The sequence below is a fragment of the Erinaceus europaeus genome, chromosome 14 (genome assembly GCF_950295315.1).
Source record: "Erinaceus europaeus chromosome 14, mEriEur2.1, whole genome shotgun sequence".
Taxonomy (NCBI): Eukaryota; Metazoa; Chordata; class Mammalia; order Eulipotyphla; family Erinaceidae; genus Erinaceus; species Erinaceus europaeus.
In genome coordinates this window covers 100,949,453-100,965,493 of record NC_080175.1, presented here as the reverse complement: position 1 = coordinate 100,965,493, position 16,041 = coordinate 100,949,453, and the positions used below count along the sequence as shown (strand labels likewise).

General features: G+C 56.4%; 2 protein-coding genes across 4 annotated transcripts in view; both read right to left on the bottom strand.

Moving 5' to 3' along the window:
* The window catches only part of MUC4 (mucin 4, cell surface associated), a 43,022-nt gene extending 38,288 nt beyond the window's left edge, over window positions 1-4,734 (bottom strand). Inside the window, exons 1-3 of one of the 3 annotated variants that reach the window (XM_060172212.1) lie at window positions 4,564-4,733; window positions 3,912-4,461; window positions 337-470 (exon numbers count right to left, since the gene is read on the bottom strand). In XM_060172212.1, the coding sequence (XP_060028195.1) occupies window positions 337-470; window positions 3,912-4,461; window positions 4,564-4,713 (834 nt within the window). In that variant the 5' untranslated portion in view covers window positions 4,714-4,733. Of the gene's footprint in view, window positions 1-336; window positions 471-3,911 lie in introns of all 3 variants that reach the window. The other 2 variants (XM_060172214.1, XM_060172213.1) reach the window with 2 other exon arrangements.
* A 1,267-nt stretch (window positions 4,735-6,001) lies between these two features.
* LOC132532703 (mucin-2-like) lies at window positions 6,002-8,238 on the bottom strand. The gene is made up of 4 exons (XM_060171016.1): window positions 7,309-8,238; window positions 6,964-7,206; window positions 6,219-6,867; window positions 6,002-6,132 (listed from the first exon to the last, which is right to left on the bottom strand). Exons 1-4 carry the CDS (start codon window positions 8,143-8,145, stop codon window positions 6,002-6,004), a joined length of 1,860 nt encoding a protein of 619 aa, XP_060026999.1. The 5' UTR covers window positions 8,146-8,238.
* Window positions 8,239-16,041: the final 7,803 nt, after the last annotated feature.

The window sequence follows — 16,041 nt, the reverse complement described above, 5'->3', positions numbered from 1 at the left end:
GGTCACCTTACAGCCTTGTAATAAACGGCTAGTAACAGGTAAAAGACATTAAAAGAGAGAGAGAAGAGGGAAAAAGTTGAAGCCAGGATTTGAATGGCATCGGTCACAGCCCCGCAGTGGCGTCTGCCGATTCTGTCGGGAGCACCCCTGCCTCCTGGGCTGTCTCCCTTGGCTGGCACCTGACCTACAGACCGCGAGGGGCGCCAGCCACAGGGCCACACAGCAGGTAGGTGCCTTGCCCCTCGGTCGCTGGTCACTGGTCACCGGTCACGGCCACTGGGCCCTGGGGAGCGTGGGGAGAGGGAGTGCCCAGGGACGTCACTTGGCCAGACTCACGTAGAGGACGTCCCGGAGGGAGGAGCCGAGGGGGAAGCCCATCTGTGGCCTGAAGAGCGGCGAGCTGAAGTCTACGTTCCTCACGACAAATTCCGTGTCTCCGTTTGGCCGCCCGTAGGGAAAGAGGGAGACGCCTGGGCCAGAGAGACACGGGGGTGTTCCTGTGGGCCCCAGAGAGGCCTCCCACGCTGTGTCCCTGAGCTCAGCAAGGAGGCTGTCCACTCTCCACTCCTCAGCCTCGCCGGGCGGCCTGGAGGCAGTGCTGTCCAAAGTCCCTCACTTTGTCACCGTGCTCGTGGTTTTGAGGGTCTAACGGACAAAACCTGCCCAATGCCGTGAAGACTGCTCCCTGAAAGACCGCCCTGAGGGTGAGGCTGGACCTCAGTGGCCTCTCTCTAGACAAACTCCAAACCCTGGAGCTTAAGACGCCCTAAGGGTTCATGGACGCTGGCATGAGAAGCAACCTTTTAAAAAATACATTTTCTTGACTTATTATAGGATAGAGACAGAGAGAAATTGAGAGGGGAGGGAGAGACAGGGAGAGAGACAGACACCCGCAGCCCTGCTTCACCACTTTGGAAGCTTCCCCCTGCAGATGGGGGACCGGGAGCTCGAACCCGGAACCCTGCGCACTGTGATGTGAGCACTCGACCAGGGGGTGTGCCAGCCCGGCCCCTTCGCCCCTGGTTTCTGAGGGTTCCTTCTCGAATGTCTCCTTTTCAGCTGGAGCGCACCCCACGCCCCCAGGGCTCCCAAATGCAGGTGCTGGGCACCCTGGGCCTCTCGACGGAGCCTGTGGCATCTCCTGCTGGCTCACCCTGGTCACATCCCCGTCCCCAGCCCGAGTCCCTGCGTCTCACACGGCCTCTCCCCTCCTGGAGACTGGGATCTGTCACAGCAGCATGGCGCGGGGCCAGAGGGCCAGGGAGACCCAGAGCTGCTGCTCCCTGCACACGGAGGCCTTGGCCAGCCGGCTCAGTGCTCTCCATCCTGGGGGAAGGGACCCCCAACGCCACGGGACCCCTCGCCCTCACAGGACCGCGGGGCTGCCTGTGGGTGTGCAGGGAGCAGAGGTCACAGGGGACAGTGCGGCTGGGGATGGCAGAGGAGCCACTGCTGTTTGCTGTCTGTCCATCTGTCTGTCCGTGGACAGTGAGGCCTATTGGTCTGCTTCTAATTCTGCTTCTAAAACCTTCTGTTTTGATCATCACGTCAGTTTCACTTGCATTGCTTCATGCTGTGGTCTGTTTACATAATCACTGCTTTACCTGAGACCCGTCCTGCCTGCAGGGCACTGGTTTAATCCCACTGGTTGGCACTCTCTTTCACTCTGCCTCTCTCCTAGTCACATCCTGATTTCCACCCTACCACTTCCTTCCTGGAAACTATAAATGCGGATTCTCTTCTCAATAAACACTGCACTGCTCCCCTGCTCAGCCGTGAGTCCCTGGTTGTCTGTCTCCCGCCCGCTAGCCCGCCCAGCAGAGGCCGTGACGGCCGCTGACACGCAGGCTTCACGGCCACAGAAGAGCCACAGGGAGCCTTAGGGCAGCTTCACCCTGAGAGGAGACGGCAAGACCCTCCAGACCGTCTGCAGATGGCACCTCAAACACCCCACGCAGGGAGCCGGTGCTGGCAGGGCGCTGGGTGGGGGCGCCTGGCGGCTGGAGCGCATGGGCGCCATGTGCCAGGGCCCGGGCGCGGCCTCACCTGCAAGCGGGAGCTTCAAGAGTGCTGAAGCGGAGGAGCAGGCCTCTCTCCCTCTCTCTGTCTCTCCTCCCACTCTGTTTCTCTCTGTCTCTATCAACAGAAGAAAGGGACACGGTATAAATGGCTGCTGGGAGCCATGGGTCCATTGTGCAGACACTGAGCCCAGCAACAAAAAATGAAGAAACAGTCATTAAAACAGGAAATTAAAAAAGAAGGAGAGGAGAATGGGGAAGAGGAGGAGGAGGACAAAGAGGAGGAGGAGGAGGAGGAGGAGGAGCTGTGCAGGGCACCGAAGCAAAAGGTCCTGGAGCATGGGGGGGCCTAGTGGGGTGAACTGTTCTGTGGAAATGTCGCACGCGTGCAGACTGTGCAGTTTGCTGTCGACTGTAAACCACTGATCCCCCCAGTAAAGAAAAGAAGAGGAGGAGAGTTAAAAGAGGAAGAAGGAGAAAAAGAAGAAGGATGAGGGGAATTAAAAGAGGAAGAAGGAGAGGAAGAAGGAGGAGGAGGAGAATTAAAAGAGGAAGAAGGAGAAAAAGAAGGAGGAGAATTAAAAGAGGAAGAAGAAGAAAAGAGAGAGGAAGGATGGGGAGGAGAAGGAGGAGAATTAAGAGGATGAAGAAGAGGAGGAAGAAGGAGAACTGAAAGAGGAGGCGGCAGCTGTCTGCTGGGCAGAGGCGACCTGCTGTGTGGGACGCAGGTCCCGCTGCACTGAGCTGGGGCTCACAGACCTCGCCAGGAGGAAGGCGGCGCTGGGGACCCGGGCGGAGTGGACGCGGGTCAGGGTCAGGGTCAGGCCGGAAGGCGCGGCGGGGGGAGCTGCAGAGGGGACGGCCACCACGGAGGGGCGAGTGGGCCCGTGGAGGTGGCGAGACACCGTGGGACGAGAATCGGGTGGCGGCCACTAGACGCTGATCTGCAGTGACTCGGACACCGGCGAACGTGGCAGGCGGAGGAGTCCCTGGGTCTTGGAGGACGGGGGGTGGTGGGAGGCCAGGGGCCGCACGACACAGACGAGCCTCACAGAGCCCGCGTCACCCTGCGGGCGGCCTGGACGGGCCCCATAGCGGCAGGGCGCAGGGTGACCGCGGGCAAGCCCCGCTCAGCCAGCACCGGCGGCCCTGGCCCTGCCAGCCTGCGAGTCTCCAGGGAGAACTGGTCCCCGGACACCACGTGCAGGGCCGCGAGCAGACGGGTCAAGGCCGCGGGATCCAGCACCCACTCTCCACCTCGGTGGGAAGGGTCACGAGTGGTGAAGCAGGGCTGCTGTCTCTCTCTCTCTCTCTATCTATCTATCTCCCCCTCCTCTCTCGATTTCTCTCTGTCCTCTCCAATGAAATGAAAAAGTGTCCGTCGGGGGCACTGGACTCCTAGTGCAGACTGCGAGCCTCAGAGATAACCCTGCGAGAGACAGAGAGAGAGAGAGAGGAAGAGACAGAAAGAGAGAGAGACAGAAAGACAGGGAGACACAAAGAGAGAGGGAGAAAGAGAAGGAGAGGGAGACAGAGAGGAAGAGAGATAGACCACAGCACAGGCACCAGTGGGCGTCTCGGCACCCAGGAGATTACACACGGTCCTTATGCCACTGTGCGAGGTGCAGGTTCAAGCCCTGGGTCCCCACCGGCAAGGGACATAGCAGACATAGGCCTGCAGGTCCGCCTCCCTCCTCACAATTTCTCTTTCCTGTCAAATAAAATGGGAAAATGGCTGCCAGCAGGAGTGGGTGTGTAATGCCGGCACTAAACCCCGCAGAGAACCCAGGAGACAGAAAAACAATAATACTAAAAAGAAAGAAAAAGAAAAAAAAACAGCTGCTTTTGTCAACACTGTGAGGGTGAAGCTGCACAAAATAAGAGATGTCTCACCTGAAGGTGACGTCTCCTGGAGACCAGAGTAGGTGGGGTTGGGTGTCACGGCAGGTGAGACAAAAGTGGACGTGGGTGCGGTAGAGATGGTGCTGGAAGAAGTTATTGCAGTCGGCCCTGTTCTCTGTGTCTGCAGGCCCTGAGGAGAAGTTGGTGTTTCCTTAGCAGGGGTGCTCGACAAAGGTGCTGTGGACTGAGTAGCTGTCTGTGTTGTCACTGAGCCAGCTGTGGTGCGTGGTGACAAGCTGGTTGGCACTAAGGATGATGTTGCCTCAGTGTTGGCCCCTGAGGTGACTGTGGAGGTGATGGTTGTTGCTGGTGAGCTGGTGTCAGAGGACTGTGAAGCAGGTGATGTTGCCCCTGAAGAGGAGGTATCAGCAGAAATGGCAGCTGTTGGATGAGGAGAGGAAGCTGTTGTCCTCACAGAGGAGGAGGGGCTGGCTTGATCTCTCTGAGTCGTCTCTGTCCCTTGAGTCTGCCGGCTCTGAGGAGAACTCCGTGTTTCCTTAGGAGGGGTGCTCGACAAAGGTGCTGTGGACTGAGCAGCTGTCTGTGTTGTCACTGAGCCAGCTGAGGTGCATGGTGACAAGCTGGTTGTCATTAACAATGATGTTGCCTCAGTGTTGGTCACTGAGGTGACTGTGGAGGTGACGGTTGTTGCTGGTGAGCTGGTGGCAGAGGACTGTGAAGCAGGTGATGTTGCCCCTGAAGAGGAGGTGTCAGCAGAAATGGCAGCTGTTGCATGAGGAGAAGAAGCTGTTGTCCTCACAGAGAAGGTGCTGAATGGACCTCTCTGAGTCATCCCTGTTCTCTGTGTCTGCAGGCCCTGAGAAGAAGTCGATGTTTCCTTTGGAGGGGTGCTCAACAAAGGTGCTGTGGACTGAGCAGCTCTCTGTGTTGTCACTGAGCCAGCTGAGGGGCTTGGTGACAAGCTGGTTGGCACTAACGATGATGTTGCCTCAGTGTTGGCCCCGGAGGTGACTGTGGAGGTGAATGTTGTTGCTGGAGAGCTGGTGGCAGAGGACTGTGAAGCAGGTGATGTTTCCCCTGAAGAGGCGGTGTCAGCAGAAATGGCAGCTGTTGCATGAGGAGACGAAGCTGTTGTCTTCACAAAGGAGGAGGTGCTGGCTTGATCTCTAGGAGTCGACTCTGTCCCTTGAGTCTGCCGGCTCTGAGAAGTCCGTGTTTCCTTAGCAGGGGTGCTCAACAAAGGTGATGTGAACTGAGTAGCTGTCAGTGTTGAAACTGAGCCAGCAGAGGTGCGTGGTGACAAGATGGTTGTCACTAAGGATGATGTTGCCTCAGTGTTGGTCACTGAGGTGACTGTGGAGGTGACGGTTGTTGCTGGTGAGCTGGTGGCAGAGGACTGTGAAGCAGGTGATGTTGCCCCTGAAGAGGAGGTGTCAGCAGAAATGGCAGCTGTTGCATGAGGAGAAGAAGCTGTTGTCCTCACAGAGAAGGTGCTAACTTGACCTCTCTGAGTCATCCCTGTTCTCTGTGTCTGCAGGCCCTGAGAAGAAGTCGATGTTTCTTTTGGAGGGGTGCTCGACAAAGGTGCTGTGGACTGAGCAGCTCTCTGTGTTGTCACTGAGCCAGCTGAGGGGCTTGGTGACAAGCTGGTTGGCACTAACGATGATGTTGCCTCAGTGTTGGCCCTTGAGGTGACAGTGGAGGTGAAGGTTGTTGCTGGAGAGCTGGTGGCAGAGGACTGTGAAGCAGGTGATGTTGCTCCTGAAGAGGAGGTGTCAGCAGAAATGGCAGCTGTTGCATGAGGAGAAGAAGCTGTTGTCCTCACAGAGGAGTGGGTGCTGGCTTGACCTCTCTGAGTCATCCCTGTTCTCTGTGTCTGCAGGCCCTGAGAAGAAGTTGATGTTTCCTTAGGAGGGGTGCTCGACAAAGGTGCAGTGGACTGAGCAGCTGTCTGTGTTGTCACTGAGCCAGCTGAGGTGCGTGGTGACAAGCTGGTTGTCACTAAGGATGATGTTGCCTCAGTGTTGGTCCCTGAGGTGACTGTGGAGGTGAAGGCTGTTGCTGGAGAGCTGGTGGCAGAGGACTGTGAAGCAGGTGATGTTGCTCCTGAAGAGGAGGTGTCAGCAGAAATGGCAGCTGTTGCATGAGGAGAAGAAGCTGTTGTCCTCACAGAGGAGTGGGTGCTGGCTTGACCTCTCTGAGTCATCCCTGTTCTCTGTGTCTGCAGGCCCTGAGAAGAAGTTGATGTTTCCTTAGGAGGGGTGCTCGACAAAGGTGCAGTGGACTGAGCAGCTGTCTGTGTTGTCACTGAGCCAGCTGAGGTGCGTGGTGACAAGCTGGTTGTCACTAAGGATGATGTTGCCTCAGTGTTGGTCCCTGAGGTGACTGTGGAGGTGAAGGCTGTTGCTGGAGAGCTGGTGTCAGAGGACTGTGAAGCAGGTGATGTTGCCCCTGAAGAGGAGGTGTCAGCAGAAATGGCAGCTGTTGGATGAGGAGAGGAAGCTGTTGTCCTCACAGAAGAGGAGGTGCTGGCTTGATCTCTCTGAGTCGTCTCTGTCTCTTGAGTCTGCCGGCTCTGAGGAGAACTCCGTGTTTCCTTAGGAGGGGTGCTCGACAAAGGTGCTGTGGACTGAGCAGCTGTCTGTGTTGTCACTGAGCCAGCTGTGGTGCGTGGTGACAAGCTGGTTGTCATTAACAATGATGTTGCCTCAGTGTTGGTCCCTGAGGTGACTGTGGAGGTGAACGTTGTTGCTGGTGAGCTGGTGGCAGAGGACTGTGAAGCAGGTGATGTTGCCCCTGAAGAGGAGGTGTCAGCAGAAATGGCAGCTGTTGGATGAGGAGAGGAAGCTGTTGTCCTCACAGAGGAGAAGGTGCTGGCTTGATCTCTCTGAGTCGTCTCTGTCCCTTGAATCTGCCGGCTCTGAGAAGAAGTCCGTGTTTCCTTAGGAGGGGTGCTCGACAAAGGTGCTGTGGACTGAGCAGCTCTCTGTGTTGAGCCAGCTGAGGGGCTTGGTGACAAGCTGGTTGGCACTAACGATGATGTTGCCTCAGTGTTGGCCCCTGAGGTGACTGTGGAGGTGACGGTTGTTGCTGGAGAGCTGGTGGCAGAGGACTGTGAAGCAGGTGATGTTGTCCTTGAAGAGGAGGTGTCAGCAGAAATGGCAGCTGTTGCATGAGGAGAAGAAGCTGTTGTCTTCACAGAGGAGGAGGTGCTGGCTTGATCTCTCTGAGTCGTCTCTGTCCCTTGAGTCCGCCGGCTCTGAGGAGAAGCTGGTGTTTCCTTAGCAGGGGTGCTCAACAAAGGTGCTGTGGACTGAGTAGCTGTCTGTGTTGTCACTGAGCCAGCTGAGGGGCGTGGTGACAAGCTGGTTGTCATTAACAATGATGTTGCCTCAGTGTTGTTCCCTGAGGTGACTGTGGAGGTGACGGTTGTTGCTGGAGAGCTGGTGGCAGAGGACTGTGAAGCAGGTGATGTTGCCCCTGAAGAGGAGGTGTCAGCAGAAATGGCAGCTGTTGCATGTGGAGAAGTAGCTGTTGTCCTCACAGAGAAGGTGCTGACTTGACCTCTCTGAGTCATCCCTGTTCTCTGTGTCTGCAGGCCCTGAGAAGAAGTTGATGTTTCCTTAGGAGTGGTGCTCGACAAAGGTGCTGTGGACTGAGTAGCTGTCTGTGTTGTCACTGAGCCAGCTGAGGTGCGTGGTGACAAGCTGGTTGTCACTAAGGATGATGTTGCCTCAGTGTGGGTCCCTGAGGTGACTGTGGAGGTGAATGTTGTTGCTGGAGAGCTGGTGGCAGAGGACTGTGAAGCAGGTGATGTTGCCCCTGAAGATGAGGTGTCAGCAGAAATGGCAGCTGTTGCATGAGGAGACGAAGCTGTTGTCCTCACAGAGGAGGAGGTGCTGGCTTGATCTCTCTGAGTCGTCTCTGTCCCTTGAGTCTGCCGGCTCTGAGGAGAAGCTGGTGTTTCCTTAGCAGGGGTGCTCAACAAAGGTGCTGTGGACTGAGTAGCTGTCTGTGTTGTCACTGAGCCAGCTGAGGGGCTTGGTGACAAGCTGGTTGTCATTAACAATGATGTTGCCTCAGTGTTGTTCCCTGAGGTGACTGTGGAGGTGACGGTTGTTGCTGGAGAGCTGGTGTCAGAGGACTGTGAAGCAGGTGATGTTGCCCCTGAAGAGGAGGTGTCAGCAGAAATGGCAGCTGTTGCATAAGGAGAGGAGGCTGTTGATCTCACAGAGAAGGTGCTGAATTGACCTCTCTGAGTCATCCCTGTTCTCTGTGTCTGCAGGCCCTGAGAAGAAGTTGATGTTTCCTTAGCAGGGGTGCTCGACAAAGGTGCTGTGGACTGAGCAGCTCTCTGTGTTGTCACTGAGCCAGCTGAGGTGCGTGGTGACAAGCTGGTTGTCATTAACGATAATGTTGCCTCAGTGTTGTTCTCTGAGGTGACTGTGGAGGTGAAGGTTGTTGCTGGTGAGCTGCTGGCAGAGGACTGCGAAGCAGGTGATGTTGGCCCTGAAGAGGAGGTGTCAGCAGAAATGGCAGCTGTTGGATGAGGAGAGGAAGCTGTTGTCTTCACAGAGGAGGAGGTGCTGACTTGATCTCTCTGAGTCGTCTCTGTCCCTTGAGTCTTCCGGCTCTGAGGAGAAGTCCATTTTGCCTTAGGAGGGGTGCTCGACAAAGGTGCTGTGGACTGAGTAGCTGTCTGTGTTGTCACTGAGCCAGCTGAGGGACTTGGTGACAAGCTTGTTGGCCCTAAGGATGATGTTGCCTCAGTGTTGGTCCCTGAGGTGACTGTGGAGGTGACGGTTGTTGCTGGAGAGCTGGTGGCAGAGGACTGTGAAGCAGGTGATGTTGGCCCTGAAGAGGTGGTGTCAGCAGAAATGGCATCTGTTGCATGAAGAGAGGAAGCTGTTGATCTCACAGAGAAGGTGCTGACTTGACCTCTCTGAGTCATCCCTGTTCTCTGTGTCTGCAGGCCCTGAGAAGAAGTCGATGTTTCCTTTGGAAGGGTGCTCAAAAAAGGTGCTGTGGACTGAGCAGCTGTCTGTGTTGTCACAGAGCCAGCTGAGGTGCGTGGTGACAAGCTGGTTGCCACTAAGGATGATATTGCCTCATTGTTGGCCCCTGAGGTGACTGTGGAGGTGACGGTTGTTGCTGGAGAGCTGGTGTCAGAGGACTGTGAAGCAGGTGATGTTGCCCCTGAAGAGGAGGTGTCAGCAGAAATGGCAGCTGTTGCATGAGGAGAGGAGGCTGTTGATCTCACAGAGAAGGTGCTGAATGGACCTCTCTGAGTCATCCCTGTTCTCTGTGTCTGCAGGCCCTGAGAAGAAGTTGATGTTTCCTTAGGAGGGGTGCTCGACAAAGGTGCTGTGGACTGAGCAGCTCTCTGTGTTGTCACTGAGCCAGCTGAGGGGCTTGTTGACAAGCTGGTTGGCACTAACGATGATGTTGGCTCAGTGTTGGTCCCTGAGGTGACTGTGGAGGTGATGGTTGTTGCTGGTGAGCTGGTGGCAGAGGACTGTGAAGCAGGTGATGTTGCCCCTGAAGAGGAGGTGTCAGCAGAAATGGCAGCTGTTGGATGAGGAGACAAAGCTGTTGTCTTCACAGAGGAGGAGGTGCTGGCTTGATCTCTCTGAGTCGTCTCTGTCCCTTGAGTCTGCCGGCTCTGAGGAGAAGTCCGTGTTTCCTTAGGAGGGGTGCTCGACAAAGGTGCTGTGGACTGAGTAGCTGTCTGTGTTGTCACTGAGTCAGCTGTGGTGCGTGGTGACAAGCTGGTTGGCACTAACGGTGATGTTGCCTCTGTGCTGGCCCCTGAAAGTCCTGTGGTTTTGCTGTCTGTAGCTTTTACTGCAGGGCTGTGTGTGGATACAGAGGCGTCCGTGCCGTGTGTCGTCGGTGACAGGATTCCTGCATTGCTGACTCTGGAGTCTGCAGTGCTCGATTCAGATAGGGTCGACATCGCGTCTGCTGTGGAAGCACAAGAATCGTTTGTTTGTTTGTTTGTTTCTAACCAGCTCTGGTCTCAGCTCAGGCTGATGGTGGGGCAGGGGATTGAACTGGTGAGTTTGGAGCTTCAGGCAGGAGAGGTCTTTTGCAGAATCACTATCTTATATACCCCGACATTAGGGAACATTTTACCAGGTAGATTCTCAAATGCCAGCCCGTAGCCACCCTTGCCAACAGCCCTTTCTTTCTTTCACACAGAATATCAGTGGGGTTATTTATTGCTCATGCTGGGCGTAGTGTTGTCTTTATATTAGTTTGTTTGCTTTGCCTTCAGGGTTATCACTGCAACTTCCTGTCTCCACTATGAATCCTTTGCTCCTGGAGGCCATTATTTCCATTTTATTTATATTTGCTTATTTATTTATTTATTTCCTTTTTGTTGCCCTTGTGGTTATTATTGTTGTTGTTATTGATGTCGTTGTTGTTGTATAGGACAGAGAGAAATGGAGAGAGGAGGGGAAGACAGAGAGGGGGAGAGACAGACAGACACCTGCAGACCTGCTTCACCGTTTGTTAAGCGACCCCCCATGCAGGTTGGGAGTCGGCGGCTCGAACCAGGATCCTTACACCAGTCCTTGCTCTTTGTACCACGGGCACTTAACCCGCTGTGCTACTGCCTGACTCCCTTCTTTCCATTTTTATTGGATAGGACAGAGAATTGAGGGGTGGGAGACAGAGAAGGAAGCGACAGAGAGACACCTGCAGCCCTGGTTTGCCACTTGTGAAGCTTCCCCTGCAGGTGGGGACGGGGGCTGGAACCCGGGTCCTTGTGAGGGCCTCTGAGCTTCCTACTCTGTGCTCAGCCCGGAGCTCCACCACCCCTGGCACTGCTGTTTCCCATGAAGGCGGTGTACTCAATGACCTTCCCTGCCATATTGTCCCAGTCTTGTCCTATTGTCCTGCTGGGTGGAGGGGTAGCAAGGCTCCAGAGACCGCAGGAGGAGAGTGGAGGGGTAGCACGGCCCCCGAGACCGCAGGAGGAGAGTGGAGGGGTAGCACGGCCCCCGAGACCGCAGGAGGAGAGTGGAGGGGTAGCACGGCCCCCGAGACCGCAGGAGGAGAGTGGAGGGGTAGCACGGCCCCCGAGACCGCAGGAGGAGAGTGGAGGGATAGCACAGCTCCCGAGACCGCAGGAGGAGAGTGGAGGGGTAGCACGGCCCCCGAGACCGCAGGAGGAGAGTGGAGGGGTAGCACGGGCCCCGAGACCGCAGGAGGAGAGTGGAGGGGTAGCACGGCCCCCGAGACCGCAGGAGGAGAGTGGAGGGGTAGCACGGCCCCCGAGACCGCAGGAGGAGAGTGGAGGGGTAGCACGGCCCCGAGACCGCAGGAGGAGAGTGGAGGGGTAGCACGGCCCCCGAGACCGCAGGAGGAGAGTGGAGGGGATAGCACGGCCCCCGAGACCGCAGGAGGAGAGTGGAGGGATAGCATGGCCCCCGAGACCAAGGGAGGAGAGTGGAGGGGTAGCACGGCCCCCGAGACCGCAGGAGGAGAGTGGAGGGATAGCACAGCTCCCGAGACCGCAGGAGGAGAGTGGAGGGGTAGCACGGCCCCCGAGACCGCAGGAGGAGGCCGCCAGGGCACCTGGTTTCTCTGGTGTGCTGTCCCTTCACGGTTTTCTGAGGCTGGTATCTCTACCCCACACGTTCTTCCTTCTTTTTTTCTTCTTCCCTTTTTCTCAATCTCTCTCTCTTTCTTTTTTCCCTTTCTTTTCTTTTCTTTCCTTTTTTATACTAGAGCCCTGCTCAGCTCAGGCTTATGGTGGCCAGGGAACTGAACCTGGAACTGTGGAGCTGCAGTCATGATAGTCTCTTTGCAGAAGCGTGATGCTGCCTCCCCTGACGCCCCGCGTTCGAGGCAGACCGCCTGCCTGCTTTTTATTGAACCTACTGACTCCTACCTTGCACACACACCTGTTCTGTGACCTTCATGCTGCTTATCTCTTTTGAGTTTTTGTTTGACCTGCCTGAAAACCTCCATATAAGGAGTGTCTAGTCTTTTAATAATGAATAACAAGGGCCTGGGTGGTGGCACACCTGGGTGAGCACACATGCTACAATGCGCAAGGACCAGGGTTCGATCCCCCAGTCCTCACCTGCAGCTAGTGCTGAAGCAGTATTGCAGGTGTCTCTCTGTCTCTCTCCCTCTCTGTCACCCCCTTCCCTCTTATCCCACAACCTGGCCAATTATTATTAACACAATCAATTTTAGAAGGTGTGTCCTTTTAAGTCTCATGCACGGTGTAGGCAGGTGCCTGCTTCACTTTGAGAGAAGTCTCCACAGCAGAGCCGGGATCACATCTTGTCAGACAGGCTGCGTGTGTCTGTGAAGACTCTGCTCACAGGGTCAGGCCGGTCAGTCCTGGGCCCAGAAGCAGGAAGACAGGCGGGCTTTCCCTTTGCAGTGGGTGTTTCACGGGCGGGGAGACGGCACAGTCTGAACAAGTCCCTCATCAGTTAGAAGGAAGGGATTAGAACGGACACACCAAAAGCAGTTTTTGTTTGTCTTTCGTCACCCTTCAAGTAACACACGTTAAGCCTTCAGCGGATTATACACCTATTTTTTGGGAAAAAAAACCAGCCAGACCCAGTGTAGATGAGCATAACTGCTACACTGCTGCCCCACTAGACCTGAGCATGCTGTTCCTCAGAGATGGATTCTGGGGGCCAGGCAGCGCCCCTGGCTGAGCGCATATGTCACATTCACAAGGACCCGGGTTCAAGCCCCTGGTCCCCACCTGCAGGTGAATCAGGGCTGCAGGTGTCTCTCTTTCTCTCTCCCTCTGTATCTCCCCCTTCCCTCTCAATTGCTCTCTGTCTCTGTCCAATAAATAAATAAAGATGATAATTTTTTTTTTTTAAGAAAAGAGGCAAATTCTGACCAGGAGGCAGGGGTATTAAAGAAGTAATTTGAGGTGTGGAGATGATAGCAGTGGCGCCTGGTTTGGTCCTCACACTGCACTGTGTAAGGATCTGAGTTCAAGCCCCCGTCCCCACCTGTGGGGGGCAGCTTCATGAGTGTTGGAGCAGGAGCAGGTGTCTCTCCATCTCTCCCCTTTCCTATCTCCCCTCCCCTCTCAATTCCTCTCTGTCTCTATCCAGTAATAAGTAAATAAAATGTAGAAACAAAAACCCAGCAGGAACTACGTGCCCATGTGGGGTCCCCGGCAAACAGCAGAGGCTCAGCGGGGCGGGAGCGGCTGCAGATTCTCTCGGCCTGACCTCAGCCTGGCCTCCCCTCCGTCTCCACTGTGCCCGCGTGGCGAGCTGAGTGCTGGCAGTGCCCTGCTCACCGACCACCTCCGGCCGCCACCGGCAGGCTTCCGAGCCCCCAGACCCTACAAAGTGCCGACAGCCCAGGGCCTTTGGGCTCAGCTGCTCACCCCGGAGCCGGGGCATGAAGCCACCACCACACCTGCTCGTCCACTGCACCGAGCTCAGCCCTGCGGAGGGAACGAAGGAGGTTCCCGGCGGAGAGGGGAGTGGAGGAGAGAGACGCAGCCTGTCGACCCTCAGCGGGGCCCCCGGAAACAACGAGTGTGTGAGAGGTCTTCTGTGCCGTGCGGACACCCTCAGGCCACAGAGCCCAACAGCAGACGCGGTCGCCAGGCCCTCGTAGGGCACTTGGCCAGGCCGCCGCTCCCTGGCTGCTCCTGCCAGAGAAGACGTGATCACCTGCTGCCAAATTCTGCCCCCGAGTCGGGGAGTCGGGGAGTCGGGGAGCGGGGTGTGGAGGAGGCCGCCGGGCTTGAGGGATCTGCCTGTGGGCAGAGGCTGAACGACAGCTGGAATCCACTGCGGCCCCGCAAAGCAGAGCCCGGGCGGCCCGCAGGACTCCACCGCCCCAGCAGACGGCAGACGCTTCGTGTTGAGACGGAGACAGACGCCGGAGAGGCATCACAGCCGTGCTCTGCCGCCACGCGCCGGGCTCCTGGGTGGCGCCGAGGGCTCTAGACCCCGTCTCCTTCCTAGAGACCCCGGAGGCTTTGTTTTTTCTAGACCCAAGGGCGCTCGGAGGCTTCCGGCCGCCTCTGACCCAGCAAAGGCGCCCCTGCAGGCCTCTGTCCCCGGTCTCCGGCCTTGACCTCCAGCCTTGGCCGTGGGCGGCGTGTCTGTCAGCTTCTTCTTCTAGTGTTTTCCCATCTTCCGTAGCCAGTCAACAGCGTCAGGTTGAGCCTGATGTAAAGTTTCGAGACCTTTGAATCTGTCAGCTCTGACCCAGCAAAGGCGCCCCTGCAGGCCTCTGTCCCCGGTCTCCCGCCTCAGCCTTGGCCGTGGGCGGTGTGTCTGTCAGCTCTGATGTTGCTCCTGCCCAGTCCACTCGTTCCGTCTCTGAGGCAACCAGGGGCTCAGGGGACTTGGCTCACGGCCCCCAGTGACCAGGCCGTCTAGCCTCCCGCCCTGCCGCCCTGCTCTTTGCTGGGAGCCACCAGCCCTGGTCCGAGTCCCTCCTCTGAGGAGAGCGGGTCAGGCTGTGGCAGCTTGGAGGAGTGTCTCCCTGTCACAACAGAGGGAGGCTTCCTCCCTGACACCACAGAGGGAGGCTTCCTCCCTGTCACCACAGAGGGAGGCTTCCTCCCTGACACCACAGAGGGAGGCTTCCTCCCTGACACCACAGAGGGAGGCTTCCTCCCTGACACCACAGAGGGAGGCTTCCTCCCTGTCACCACAGAGGGAGGCTTCCTCCCTGACACCACAGAGGGAGGCTTCCTCCCTGACACCACAGAGGGAGGCTTCCTCCCTGTCACCACAGAGGGAGGCTTCCTGAGAGCAGGAGACATTGTCCCTGGCATCCCACGGTCACGGAGCCCCCTGCCCTCCGCCACCAGCACTACTCACAGGGCCTACTCAGCAGGATGGGAGATAGAGCCTGATGTGAACCCGGGGCTGCTTCCTTGTGAGAGGGAGAAGGGTCAGGCCGCTGGCTTCCTCCTCAGCCACCTCAGCTGGGAGCCCTGTCCAGCGTCCTCGTCCACCCAGACATCCAGGAGTCTGCTGACCTTCTTTCTTTCCTTCCCCTGTTCAGTTACACGGTTTTCCTTTGTTTTTTCTTTATTGAGGGATCAATGGTTCACAGTCGGCAGTAAATACAGCAGTTGGTGCATGTGTCACATTCCTCAGTTTTCCACAGAACATTTTTCTCTTTCTGTTCAGTTACGTTTTAAATTTTTTTTTTCTTTATTGGGGGTTAATGATAGTGAAATACAGCAGTTGGGGGAGTCAGGCGGTAGCACAGTGGGTTAAGCGCACGTGGCGCGAAGGGCCGGCGTGAGGATCCCGGTTCGAGCCCCCGGCTCCCCACCTGCAGGGGAGTCGCTTCCCAGGCGGTGAAACAGGTCTGCAGGTGTCTGTCTTTCTCTCCCCCTCTGTCTTCCCCTCCTCTCTCCATTTCTCTCTGTCCTAGCCAACAACAATGACATCAATAACTACAACAGTAAAACAACAAGGGCAACAAAACTGAATAAATAAATATTTAAAAAAGGAAATTAAAAAAAAGAAATACAGCAGTTGGAGCATAATATCTTTCTTTCTCTCTTTCTTCCTTTCTTTCCTTCTTTTGCTTTGCCTCCTGGGTTATTGCTGGGGCTTCACTATGAACCCACTGCCCTAGAGGGTATTTCCCCCCATCCTTCCTTCCTTCCTTCCTTCCTTCCTTCCTTCCTTCCTTCCTTCCTTCACTCATTCATTCATCCATTCATTTATTTTTATTGGCTAAGACAGACAGTGAGAGGGGAGGGGACTCAGCATCCAGCACTTCCTGTTCTGGCTCAGGACGCAGCGTCAGAGACTGCTGGCCACCCGGCCTGTCTTTGGGGTGCCACCCCACCCCACAGCAGCCACTCTGGTTCTCCACAGTCTTGGGGACAGCTTGGCGTCGCTGTTTCCACGTCCGTGTGTCCCATTCTCTCTGTTCCGCACACGAGTGAAGCCCTTCTCCTGACTGGCTTCACGGAGCAGCGTCTTCTCCAGTCCCATCCACTTACCCAAAGGACACGACGCGTTTTCACGGCTGAATAGTACTCCCTGAGGAGAGGCCCCATGACCTTTTATCCAGCCACCTGTGGAAGGGCATTTGGGTTGTTTCCAGGTCTCTCTGTTGTGAGTGAAGCCGCTGTGAGCACGGGGTGCCGCGTCCCTGACTCCATGTCACGTCCTCTGGG

Excerpts from the sequence above, each read along its gene's own strand:
- LOC132532703 (XM_060171016.1), bottom strand. The coding sequence starts at position 8,145 with ATGACTCAGAGAGGTCAATTCAGCACCTTCTCTGTGAGATCAACAGCC. Across the intron at positions 7,207-7,308 it reads CCAGCTCTCCAGCAACAACC|ACAGCTACTCAGTCCACAGC; the intron begins GTCACCTCCACA and ends GTGACAACACAG. Across the intron at positions 6,133-6,218 it reads ATCATCCTTAGTGACAACCA|GAAACATCAACTTCTTCTCA; the intron begins GCTTGTCACCAC and ends ACCCCTCCTAAG.